General features: G+C 29.3%; 1 protein-coding gene across 1 annotated transcript; it reads right to left on the bottom strand.

Moving 5' to 3' along the window:
* Positions 1–3,850: 3,850 nt before the first annotated feature.
* Positions 3,851–7,034, bottom strand: LOC108456241 (zinc finger protein WIP3-like). Its single transcript, XM_017754839.2, has 2 exons — positions 6,227–7,034; positions 3,851–4,812 (listed from the first exon to the last, which is right to left on the bottom strand). The coding sequence occupies exons 1-2, from the start codon at positions 6,836–6,838 to the stop codon at positions 4,375–4,377; spliced, it is 1,050 nt and encodes a 349-aa protein (XP_017610328.1). The 5' UTR covers positions 6,839–7,034; the 3' UTR covers positions 3,851–4,374.
* Between the last annotated feature and the right edge of the window lie 7,128 nt (positions 7,035–14,162).

Genomic DNA, 14,162 nt, shown 5'->3' on the forward strand with positions numbered 1-14,162 from the left:
ATAGTTTCATCCTTTGAAAATATCAAACAAATTAATAGAAAAAATTTCACTTTGTAAAACGAAAAACAATTCTACAGATTTTATCACAAGTATATTTTTAAAAATTTTAATTAAGTCAAATATTATTATAATAAAATAAATTATTACATTTTATTTTAAAATATTAAATTATTTATCTCAAATATTACAATTTTCTATTATTAAACATAAAATATATTTTAACGATAGATGATATAATATTCTTATTTGAAAATAAATAATACATTTTAAACAATATTCTTAATATTTTATTGAAAATGTTTTACATTAATACTTTAATAATAAATATATTGATTTTAAATTTTCATAAATTTATAAAATGAATTTTAATTAATTTCTAATAAAATTTCTAATTTTATAATTTTATAATTTTTTATATTTCTAAAATGAATATAGACAATGGGTGTTCAAATTCAAATAAATCTAGACAATAATTTATCCAGATTCATTGTATACTTATTTAAAAAACAACTTTAATTTTTTTTGACATGGCAGTACCACATCATCAATAAATGCTGATGTGGCAGTGCCATGTCCGTAAGTGGTCATGAGGTGACACTACCACGTCAGCACTCAACGATGATGTGATAATGCCACATTAACAAATAATGTTGATGTGACATCTGTTAATGACTATATTAGTGTTGTCGTTAAATGCATACGATTAACACCAATCAAATAACCTATTTAGTTAATTTTGTTTGTTCAGAGTTCATTTGGGTGTAAAAGATTTAAAGGAGCTTTATAAATTTTTTGAAACTATTTATCTCACCAATTAACATTTAATTTATTGAAAATTAAAATATCTAGTAGTTTAATAATTTAAATACGTTTGATAATAAAATTTTAAAAACAATTAATTAATTTTTAATAAAAAGCATGAAAAAATATTGGGGGTTACCTATCGCTTAGAGAATACATTTAGAGAATGTTTAGATGAAGAATTTTTAATTTTTTAGATTTTTAAAATGCTAGCATTTATAATTATTGCTTTGTTTAGATAAATGATTTATTTAGGAAAGATTAAGTTATTGAAATTTTACAAATTAAACAATGATAGAAGAAGAATAGTTATATTAAAATAAATAATATAAAAATATTCAATATGAATATTATTATAGATACAAAAATTATAAATAATTTTAATATACTAGAATTAAAATATATATATATATATATTATAAGTAAATAAAGGGTTAGTAGTTGGTATACTGGTAGCGTACATTTTTTATTCGACAAACAACCTTAAAAATTTGCCATGTGTCTCTGTTTTTAAATGTTTTTTAATATTTTACTGTACTCCTGTAAGATACTTGTCAGTTCCCTAATCCTCATTGTGGAGTTTAAAAAACTCATTGTACCAAACAATGTCCCTTAAATAAAATTGATTTTTAAAGTTTAAATTTTTATCTTATACTAGGCCCATGTGTATTAAATCAAATAAAATTATAAGAAATTTTGAAGAAACCACATCTTTAGAAGAAATTTGGAAAAGGAATTAGTGATACTGAAATTTTCTCTTTAAATTACTCATAAATTTTGAAATTCTTCAATATATTTACCCAAACAAGTAATTTATTGTTAAAACTTTGAAATCTTTAATACAAATGGAATCCCTTCTACAAATCTTTCGTCCAAACACACCCTTAATAAATTATTAATTTATTTTATGTTAACATTTTATTATCTTTTAAATACAAATTAAATCATTATAATTTAAATTAACTTCTTTTAATGTTATTAAAAATTTATTTTTATGATATTTATATATTTTATTTTCGGACTTAAAATATACATTTATCACACAATATGATTATATTCGACACTTAATTTTTAATAAATAGAAAATAATTTAATAATTCAAATTCAATACTTAACATTAATTTTTAAAATTTTAATTTCCAATACTTCAAATTTTAATTTATCGAATAATACCTAAGTTCCATTAGATATATAATTTATAATTTGATGGTGGATTAATGTGTAACTAATTGGATAATTATTTGTTATATAAGTAGTAGAAAATTTTTATTCCACAAGCAGAGTTAAGATTTTACCACATGTCTTATTTATTTGTTTTTAAATTTTAAGAAATATTATTTGATATACTACAAGTGAAGTGTTTTTGACTCACAAATGAGTTAAGGATTTGATAAGTGTATTGTAAAATGTAGTAAAAATATAAATAAATAAATAAATGTGACAATTGTCTCACTTATAGCCCACTTGTGGAGTCTAAAACACTCTACTAACTATATATCAAATAATTACCTATCTTTTAAATATAACTCTTAACTACAAATGACAAAATCTCAATTTGTTTATAGAGGTAAAACTTTCGGCGATTATTATATCAAATAATTTCCTAACTTAATTACTAATTTCTTCTTCAAATTTGATATATAGTAAAATTCATTTGATTATAATTATAATTTAATAGATGTACCTATCTCGTAATAAAAAAATTACACCCAAGATTAGAATTTATTAATTTATGATGTGGTTGGTTGGTGCCATGATATGGGTAGCCGAGGTACTTGAGTTTAACCAAGAATAGTAAAAGCATTTTAATTAATGTGTTTAACTTTCAACCAAATACTATAAGTTTTTGGGAAGATAAAAACATCACTTAAATAATTACAATAAAAATCAATCCGTTATAGTCGCATTTTTATCAGCATGCAGAGCTCTTTGTAGTAAACTTGGTAGATACATGAATAGTAAAAGTTTTGACACTCTATTATCTCACGTACTTAGTTATTTAATCAGCAGTTGTATTTTGCGACATTTGAATATAGTAAATTCTTATTCTTTAATTTTATTTGAGAAAGTAACTAATTAGATGTAATTTAATCAACTTATTAGAATCAGCTCCACCAGTTAGCAGAATCTCCACTAAGAATACATTATCACATTCTAATTCTATTTGATCTTTTCACCCATGCTATGCACAATTCTTCATATATGGCATATGCTTCAATTCGAAAAATTGATTCCTTCAATACTCGAAAGCATTTTAATTGATGTGTTTAACTTTCAAGCATTTTATTTTGCGTGGAGCAAATTTTTTAATATTTGTTTTTAAGAATTGAGTGATTATTGTTAAAATTTTAAGGGTTGTGTAAAAAGTTTGTTAAATTATTCACGTTTTTAATCAAAGTTGGATTATAGGTTCCATGGGACAATTTATCCACCTTAATCTATTTCTTTATATTTCGTTCTTCCGATTAACTTTTGTTGTTCCTTTGAAATTTAAACAGAAAAATTATAACTTCTTTTTCCTCTTTTCGTGACTCTTCAGGTTTAGTGCACAAGTTTAGATTTTTCGGCCAAATTGCAATTCAAGGCCACAAATTCTCCTCTTTTCGATTTGATCCCTTTTCAATTCTTTTTATCTCTTTTATTCTTAATTAGTTATCATTAGATTTCGGGGAATTCTACATCTGTTGATCTTGGATTTTTATATTAATGAGGGTTTTATTTATGAGTTATTATTTGATGCACTTTTAATGTATAATTCTGTTCATTGTTAATGAATTAGATGATGATATATCATTCAAAATTAAATAAATTTAATTTTAACAATTTTGGATGATGTGTTATTTTAATTCACTATATCAATTTGACTGGATTAAAAATAAACTCTTTTGGGTTTGGCAGTTTAATTGTCATATACGAAGGCACGATGATTAATGCTTCTCGTGCATGCGTACATGCAAAATCATATGAACTAAACTTTAAAGCTAAAAGCATAAAAAATATGATTGATTGAAAATTATGATTAAGATCATGGTGGTAGCCAAGACATTAATTAAAGACCGAACAGATAACTTTTCATTTGTCCAGAAAACAGTACAAATCCCGATCCTATTAAAAAGATTACCAAATAGCAATGAAGCTGATAAATTTTCTCCGTTAAGAAAATAACCCAAATTTTCTTCAAATCTTAATCATCCAGTCGAAGAAAATTCATCTACTTCACCCCATGAGGTAACCCTTTTCTTTTCTTTTTTATTCCCTATTACAAAGCATCTAAAAAAGTTTCTGAGGCTCAGCCCTGATCACAAGCTTATTTGGATTAAGCCTAAGAAACTTTTAAAGCTATAGCTAATTTAAAACACGGAAATTAAATGTCTATTGAATTACCGGTAAAATGATGAAGGATTTGTGTTTAAGTCTTCGGTTGACATCGGCTTTAGGTTTAACTAGTGATCTGGTGTTGGTGTTAATTGAAGACTTAAATGCAAGTCCTTTGATACTCTACCAGTGATTCAACAGACCGGAAATTATATAAGGTTTAAAGGTTGAAGAAAGGGTAGTTGGGAATTGAACATGCTAGTGAGTGAGTTCATCTTCGGAGCCAGTAATGCAATCCTTGTCAAGGTCTTCAAATCCTTCAAGAGAAGGATGAGGAGAATGGCCGTTGCCGAAGGACCTAATGTGATCTTTCAAGGATCTTTTGTGTTTAAAATCAGAGCCACAAGTGCAATACCATAGCTTGCCACAGTTCTTCTCGTGGGTTCTCCAATCCCCTTTGACAGCAAATGGCTTCCCACATTTCCTACACATGAATGGCTTGGCACCATGTTTCCTTTTGTAGTGAGTTTGAAGTGTTCGAAAGTCTTTCAATGGCTTGGCTCGTGGGTGGTTGATGTTGTTTTTGCAGCCATGAGCACAGCAGTAGCATGGCAGCCTCAGCATTGCTGTTGGCTGTGTTCCTTTCAGTGAATCTGGCCCTTTCCTGTATTCAGATCCATGCCCCCACATATGCATCTGCACCAACAATACTTCATTTATAATATCATTGTGAAACATAGGAGATGAAGTCCCTTTTTAATGTTAATTTTTAAGTTTCAGGTTAAGTGGATCCTATTTCTTTTTTAAAAGAATGAATTGGGGTAGGGAATAATTCATCAACTAATGTTTAAGAATATATAAGATTACTTGGCAAAAAAAGGCAACACCAAAGAACATTAGGATATGTCTTTTAATTAAAAGTTGCATAATTAAAGTGATTAAGGAGTGGAAATTTTACTCAACTAAAGATAAGAATCCAAAGCTGTAAAAAATGAACAGCTCAAATAAAAACAATCCCATGGCCCTCACACCTTCCTTTATTCTAAGTTTTTTTTTATTATTTTAAAAACACTTTAAAATGTTGTGTTATATATCCTATGCTACCCCAGCTTCCTTTCTTCCCCTACAGCTTTCCACCAAAAAGGGAAGCATTGAAGGAGAAAAGTCAACAAAATCTAGATTTCTATTTGGATTTGTTAAAATTTTCTTAATCATATGTAGAGGCTCTTTCACGTAACAATTTAAAGGCAATTGGATCATCGACCCACATCTACTACTTTACAAGCTAAGGCCATTTTCATTTCAAATCTTCTCTTCCTATTTATTGATTACTTCAATCCTAGTTTTATAAAATTTTCAGTAAAAACTGTTGCCTGCAATCAGATTAACCAATTAGTTTGAAATGGGGCTAAAATGAAAAGAAATTATACTAACTGAGTCATTTGGAGTGAATAATTTGGACTTCCTAACAATGGATCTAACAAAAAACCTAGACAAGGTTTGGTTTTCCATGGAAAAAGAACATTAATTTAAAACTAAAACAAAAACGATTTGAGAAGGCAGTGTAATTCAGCATCTAGTTGCACTGCATATATTACCTATACAGAATTATACATATATATATATATAATCTATATGCAAAATAGAGATTTATGAAAATGCTAGCTTGTTGCACACTTTTGACTGTTGCATCCAATGTAGAGGAGAGAAAATTATTGACCATGTTGGAACTTGGAAGGACCGTAATTGCAATTTTCCCTTTCTTAATTATAGTCTCCACGTTTTCATCTCTTCTGTTTCTGTTTTTATCACTATTATATAAAGTATTCATTTTTCTGTGTATGATATCTTTTGATCTACATGAACAAGATCTTCTACCTTTATTTTTTCAAAGACAACTTTGAAATATAATTTTGTGAAGTTTTCCAGAAGAAGATTTTGCATGCAATAAGGACTAACTTAAACACTTTAAATTGCATCAACAAAACCAAGAAACAGTGAATTTGTTAATATCTATGCGAAGAAAACTTGATGATGTTCATGTACATACAGGGAGCCATGAGGTTCATAAGATTAAAGAAGTTGAAAGATAGAAGAAAATTTTACCGACCTGCATGTTATTGTACCTATTGAATGTCTTGCTACAGATGGAACAAGCAAACTGCATGGGACCAACGAGGATCTGTGCTGGTGTTGGGATCCAAAACCTACTCTCTGTGTTGAAAGAACATCCATGGAAACAACTTTTCTTCATGGGTTCTTCTTCTTCCTTAAAAACCTTATTTTCAGCAACTGAATAATTATTATTATTATCTCCATCATCCCCAGTACTGCTGTTAGGCAACCCAATGTGCAAAGCAACTGTAACTTTCTCTATCTTTTCTTCTTTAACAATATTCCCAACATCATCCCCTTTCAATGATTTGTTCTCTGTAAGCCTGCTTAAAAGTGGTAGGCATTGAATAGGTTCCTGCCCAAGCTGCTCACCATCTTGTTGTTGTTGCTGCTGTTGAAATGAAACAGGCAGTTTGTATTTAGCCATGGGGTTTATAATCTGAACTTGCTGATCATTCGAAGATGACGAAGACGATGAAGACGATGAAGATGATAGCGAGAGTGATAGTGATGAATAAGGAGTAGGTGAGGAAGATGGTTTGAGCCATTCAATGAAATTAAGGGCTTGAAATTCATCAACATGGTAGCTCCTAAAACCCATCTTCATCACAGGGAAAAAAAAATTGGGTTAATTAAAATCCAGATTTTTATGTGGGAAAAAGCCTTAAGCCTTGCGAATATGGCAGCTGATTTATGGAAAGTTTGGTTTGGTTTGTCTTTTAGGAAGTACTCTTTATTATTTAAAAAAAAAAAAAAACCTTCTTCCTTGACCTTTAACTTTTCTCCACCTTTGTCATTTGTTTTGATTTAGGGGGAGAGTACGAGAGACTGAAAATATGAAAGAGAGATTAGTGGTGGGGTTTAAGACAATGACATGCATAAATAATCACAAGAGAATCCTAGAACAGTATGATCTATCTTAATGTAAACACACTTACTTGTACATTGCTTAGCTACACTCGTTATTCAGTTATTTCCTTTGTTAAAAGCTTTGGATTAATATTATTTGCATAATCTCAAATTTAGCTTCATACATTTATATATTTTTATCAATTTGGTCCTTTTTTTTACTCTTAATCTTTTAAAAAGAGTCAAATTATTTTTAATAGAAATACAAACTAAAATATTAATTTTTTAACGATAATAGTGTGGTAACTTGTATAACAATCCATGTATACTTTACATGACATTATTTGTCTTGTAAATCATCTCAATATATAATTTTAAAATTATAAAAATTAAAAATTATATAAAAGTTAATAAAATTCAAAAAAATTAACATGAAGTACATTTAGATTGTTATTCGAGACGTGATATTTAAAATTTAATATTTAATTATTTTTTTGTTAAAAAGAACAACAACTTAACTCTTTTAAAAGGTTATGGTTAAATTAGACTCTTTTTTTTGTAAAGTACTAAAAAAGAATCTTGATAAAAAGAATATAAATGTTGAGGACTTAATTTAACATTGCGCCAATGAGTTAAATGATAACACATAATTTTAACAAAAAAAAAAAAAGAAAAGAAGAAGGTAATTTTAATTTTAATAAATGGTAGTATTTATTGTGCATCAATACATGGAATATAAATAGGAGGGTTTCTTGTTTCCATTTTAAAATGTTTTTGGTGGGTATTTTCTTTCCTTAAGCGTATGATGAAAATTGACCAACCAAAACACGTTTGAAGGGATGACCACATAGCATTAGTCAATACCTAAAAGAAAAGGAAACTGAAATCAATGGGTAAAACTAAAATTAATTGTATTTTCTTGGAAGGAAAAAAGAAAGAATGTTAATATAATATACAAAGTTCAATTTCATATTTAGAAAGAAATACTTTTATTGGCAATAATCAATAAATTAGACTTGTATATATGGCATATGCAGTCGTAATTTCAACATAGGCTGCAGTCCTGTTGCCACATTTTAATTTTACGAAATTTGCGTCATGCCCTTTTTCAACATTTTGACATAATGAATTTGCTATTCCACCTAATTAAACTTGATTATTGCAATTAATAATCTTCAATCAAGGATAAAACCTTAATGTTTTAAAATATTAAATTTTTAATATTTCAAATTTGAGTTTTATCTTAAAAAAAAACACATGATTTTTGTTGTGTATTAACGTAGGAAGACATTGGTTCAATTGTACTTAAGTGCATTATCTTTTTATTTAAAGGTTAGAAATGAGCTATACATAATTTTAAGCATTACATAAAAAAAACAGATATAATAAGAACCTATAATATTAACATTAAAAAAATTATATCTTCATTCTTAATTAATCTAATTGGTTTCTCTTTCCACATTAAATTTTAATTTTTGTGTAATTATTAGACTTCACAAGTATGATGGAAATTGTGAAAAGTATATATCATTTGTTTATATATTAAATATTTCATTTTTTTAATTATAACATATGGACACATGTCAAACATTTAACCCGTTTTGTGTATGAGATAAATTTTTTATTTTTATTACAACTTACAATTATATTAACAATTACCATAAAAATCATCATAAACACTAATTTGCATACATATAATTTACATTAATAAGACACATAACAAGAAATTCCAAACCTCAACATTGTGAATTGTAATTTGTCAAACATTTTTACTTTTATACAAAATTATTCATAGAGTTTATTAATATTAAAACCCCAATAATCACACTTGATTCAAACAAATTTCTTTTAAGGATTCAGAATTTTAACTACAAAATCTTTGTACAAATCAAGAACACAGTACCATAAATAAATAAAAGAGTGAAAGAAATTGAAGCTCAATAGCCGCCAGATCCTACATTAGTAATCACTATGTGTTTCAGCATATGATGGAAAGAAAACGAAGGAAAATATTGACCCCAAATTATGCAATAAAACCTCCTCTGGGTTTTGTCTAGGACCCAACTTAAGGCTTCTTACTTTTTTTTCTTTTTTTTGCCGACAAGATTTTCTGAGCGGATTTTCAGGGGGATAAAACATGTTTTAACCCTTTCCTTTTGTAATTTTCTTGCATGCTTTTTCATTATCTTTTGCTCCACCTTGCCTTTTTTATACTGTTTTCTGACCCCACCCCACCCCACATTCCCAAACCTCAATCTACTTAACCTCTGTTGAAAACGAAATTAAACCAAAAAATAATACTAAAAAAAAAACGAGTTAACGTTCTAAATTAGACCTCCTCATGCCCGAAAATCTGGCCGAAAGTAAAAGGATTTGAGTAAAAATATAAGTCCGGAAAATAGACTTGGATCATAAAAGACCCGTTTCTCAAGTAAGGCATTTTTACCCCAAGCTCGGGCTGGCCCGAATTCACAAAAGGACAAAAAAATTACTATTTTTTGTTATTTTAATGCTATTTTCTTGTTGTTTTCTTCCTATTTTACTATAATTTTACTATTATGTTACTACTATTTTATTGTTATTGTCTAGATATTATATAACACTTATTTTATTGTTAATTTTTAATTATTTTAGAGGCATTTACTTATTAAGTTGCATTTATTTTAGTGTTATTTAAGTATACATATTTTTAAATTTATTTTCAATTTGTTCGAAATATTTATTTATTTTTAGTATTTTTGATGTATTATATATATTATATAAAAATTTTATCAAAAATTAATACTGTGTGGATGAACTCGAGTTTTAGCATTTTATCGGGACCAAGATTGGGCAAAATTTTAAGCCCATTTTTTAGGTCGGCCGAGCTCGAACCTAACATATAGACCTAAATTTTTGGTTAGGTTTGGACCGAACCCAACCCGACCCATAAACACCTTTAATTCTAATACTAGTCATCTTTGTTCTTATTTTATTTCTACTGTTCATGCCTACTTTAATGTTGATAAGGATAATTTATATGATTGAATAAATTTTGCTAACATGTTTTTAAAGGTATTGGTTAATATTTCATTTAGGAAAAATAAATTATATTAAATATAGTAGTTAACAATGTATATATTATAATGATAAAGATATTTTTGGGCAAAATTAGGAGTATATGTGGATTTCAAGAAATTATATAGGAAATAAGCTAATTTTTCGTAGATGTGGTAAAAACTCGTCCTAGAATAATTTGATATGTCAACTCTTTGAGTTAGATAGTAAAGTATTATTGTTTTCATCCTCAACTCTCAAGTTTGATGCCTATCTCAAGCACCTTCGTTTTTTATGTTGTTTTAGTTTTTAATTAATTTGTAATATTTAGTTAATGTTTTTAATTAATAACTCTTTTATTTATATAAATAAAATAAGAAATATATAATTATACAGTGAAAATATATTTGATATATTTCATTATGTTAAAAATATTTTTTAAATCAATAACTCCTTTATTTATGTAAACAAAATAATAAATATGTAGTTATATAATGAAAAATATATATTTTGATATATATCATTATGTTAAAATATTTTATATTTCAAGAGAATCAACTAATTTTATTTATTTTTTATATAATTTTTATATGTTAAATATTAATTTTTTGCCCACCTACATTGTGAGTGTGGTAATGTCATGCCCCAAAGTGTGGGTAAAAATTTTTGGGATTAAAATGATAAATGTTGAATCTATTCTATTCTGTTCAACCATATACTTGGACCTATATTTGAACAGTTTACTAAGTGAAACCTTATTTTCCCTCGTATTTTTTTTCTCCTATGTGCTGCATATACTAGGGTTAAATGTAACGCCCTGAATAATTTATTTCAGTTTTTGTAAATATTTGACGTAAATGTGTATTTGCTTTGGTGGTTAAGTGTTTTGGGTGTATGTGTGAGGTCTTGAGTTCAAGTCCCATTTTTGGCAAAACTTTATTATTTTAGATCCAAGCCTTATCCTTGTTGAGTGAGCTTATATAAAATTGTCTATTAATCTATATCAGAATGAACATGTTGTTTTGAGTGGTAAAGGGTTGGAATGTTGGAGGTTCTATGTTTGAATCTTTATACGAGCGTGGATGATAATTTTGGCTCGGTTGTTTGTTAGTGTTTCGGTAGAGTTAGGTTTCTGAGGTTGTTGTAGGTTAGTAGGTTAGTGGGAGAAAAATAAATGATGTGTTATCATACCTTTTATTTTTCTTCTTATTATATTTTTATTATTTTCTTTTTCAAAATTTCGGTTTCTCTTCCAAATTCTAATGTTCATTTTGCTTCCTCCCTTATTCTCCTCTTTTGTTATTTTCTCTTCAATCGATATTCTCTTTTTGTTCTTCCAAATTGCAGTTTTTTTTTGGTTCACGGTATTCGTACGTGTTGGTAAGTGATGGTAGTATTTTTGCTTGAGTAGGGAGTTCTTCTTTAAAGTCGTTTTGAATGATGTTGTCTTTTCTGTTAGTATTGAATTTGTGTTCTTGGCAGTAGAGAATCGTGAAGAAGGAGGCTCTACTCTTGTGGAATCTTAGTCGGAATCGTTCAAGTAATTGGGGTAAGTGTTGAACGCTCAAATTGGACTATTATCGATTTCGTGGTCTCAGTTTAATCTTGAATTATGACTGATTTTGGGAGTTGGTTTGTCGATTTTAGGTTCTGGTGGTCTCGGGTGTGTTCTCGCAGCAAAACCGAAACAAGTGTGTACTTAAAACGCAAAAAATTGAGCTTTGGTGAAATCTGAAAAACCACATTGTCGACTTCACACCGACGTGTGCCTAGCCGTGTGGTTGGCCGTGTGTGAGACACGGTCATGTGTTTGAAGAGAGCACGGTCGTACGTAAAACACAGCTGTGTGGTAGGCCACACGGGCTAGGACAAGTTGGGCGTGTGGGTTTTGGGCTAGGCCGAATGGGCTACACGAGCAAGGCCAATCTGAGCGTGTGGGCCCACACAGACATGTGGGCCCATAAATCTAAAATTTTCTCTAGGATCGCACGAGGTGCTCTGATCAACTGTGTGCCTACTGTTGGGTCGGTAAGGGTTAACCAAACCCTATGACTATGAGATCTGATATTCTAATACTCTACTTTGAGTAAAACACTGTTATGCTTGTCTGATAATTCTGTTAAGTATATATATATATATATAAATGACATCTATATATAAGTATGTTATGCATGATATTTTTGTATCTGTGACTGGGGTGGGTTTTTGTATATATGGAAGAAGTGTTCCATATGGCAACCTTTGCCTATATTCTGGCAGTTTGGCTGCGTATTATCTGATATGTGTCGTAATGGCACAATGTGGTGTGTAGGGTTGGGTGGGTGTTTTTAACCCCACATGGTGTGATGGGATTGTCAGGGTTGGTGTGTAGAGGATGGGGTAGGATTCTGTTTATTTGTTCTGCAGATCTGAATCTGCTATCTATAACTGCATCTGTAGAGGACTTAAGTCCGAATTTGAATCTGAATCTAAATCTATCTGTTTATGAGATTTCTTTATGTGTGGTATGTCTATTTCTGTTGGCTTACACACTGAGTTTATGAAAACTCACATCTTTTTGTCTGTTTTGTTTAGGTAATCCACAGACTTAGGCAAATTGTTACGACGTAGACTCAGTGGTGACCACTCGACTGAGTACTAATATACTTAGTATATTATGGTTTTTATTTTAAATTTCAGATTTTATTGAGAGTTCTTAATTTTTGGGACTCTCTAGACTGTAGGGTTTTTAACTTGGTTTTGGTTTCGTTTGCTTGTTAATTTTCATGGTTTGACAAAACATTTTATGAAAACGACGACTTCTCACAGACAAAGGTTTTTCTAAAAATACGAACTGAATTTCCAAAATATATCAGTTTTATTAAACTTCCACTGAAAATTGTGTTTTGACAAATGAAACAATTGAATAAATTTTACAGTAATAACTTTAAAATATGGGTTTTAAAAACTTGGTTGATAGTTTTATCGTAACAACTCTGTTTTCAAACCCTTCTTTGTGACATCTCTGGATTCAGCCATAACGTCTAGGCCGGGTTTGGAGTGTTACATTAAAACCCTAGGGTGCCGCCAACCCAAGATATAAATACATATATTTTTTGGTCAACCACTCTTCTCTTTTCTTTCCTTAGTTTTGTGCCGCCTAAACCCTAACATTTTTTAGCTGCTCACCTCCACTCTCTCTAGCACTGCTCACTACATCTCCTCTTTTTTTTCTCATCACTTTTCTTTTCCCTAATTTTTCTTATGTCGTCCCACTCTTCCCTTCTCTTCTTCTCCTTTTATTTTCTTTCCTCATATTTCCTAGCTGCTGCCTTATTGCTCTTTTAATCGTCATCTCCTCATATTTTTCTCTTGTTGCCACCATTTCTACCACCCTATTGAGATTGTCGTTTCACTCCTTTGCCAAACCACCCTCATATATTCAATTTTTTCTTCTTCTTTTTCCACCATCGCATTATATCATTCTTTGTCTTTGAGTTTCTTTTCTTTTATTGTTGATTTATTTTTTTCATATCAATCACCGTAGGTGTAGAATTGTAGTTGTTAGATCCATATTCGTTGCAACAACTCTATAAGCCATCCCCTTGTACCGGTTAAACACTGAATTTGGGTATTTAACTGAATTATATTTCCCTCTTCTTTTGGGTTTAAGTGGTTCCTTTTAGATCTTTTTGAAGTTTTAGTAGTTGGTTCTAATATAAAGTATTTTTTCATGTGTATAATGTTTAAAAGGCCAGATCTGGGAGAGTCAGACCAGATTTGATTAAGAGGTGTGTCGCATGGACTAGTAATGAATGTATGTGTCTTGACTAGTCGTATGTGTATTAGCATTTGGTCAAATGTATGTGTGCCTCTCATGCGATTTTGGTTGCTGATTTTATATTTTGTTAATGGTTAAATTGTTCTAATGGTTTCAGTTTTGCTAAGTAATCCCAGATTTGATCTGAAAATTCACTTTGTTGTGGTACTGAAAAACCGACGATTCAATTCAGTGGGTAAGAAAACCATGTATGGTAGATCTAATTGTAGTATGCTGTTATTTTCTG

Source organism: Gossypium arboreum, chromosome 9 (assembly GCF_025698485.1).
Source record: "Gossypium arboreum isolate Shixiya-1 chromosome 9, ASM2569848v2, whole genome shotgun sequence".
Classification (NCBI taxonomy): Eukaryota; Viridiplantae; Streptophyta; class Magnoliopsida; order Malvales; family Malvaceae; genus Gossypium; species Gossypium arboreum.

Coding starts and splice junctions, on each gene's coding strand:
- LOC108456241 (XM_017754839.2), bottom strand. CDS start 6,838: ATGAAGATGGGTTTTAGGAGCTACCATGTTGATGAATTTCAAGCCCTT. Junction 4,813..6,226: donor ATAGGTACAATAACATGCAG/GTCGGTAAAATT, acceptor TTGTTGGTGCAG/ATGCATATGTGGGGGCATGG.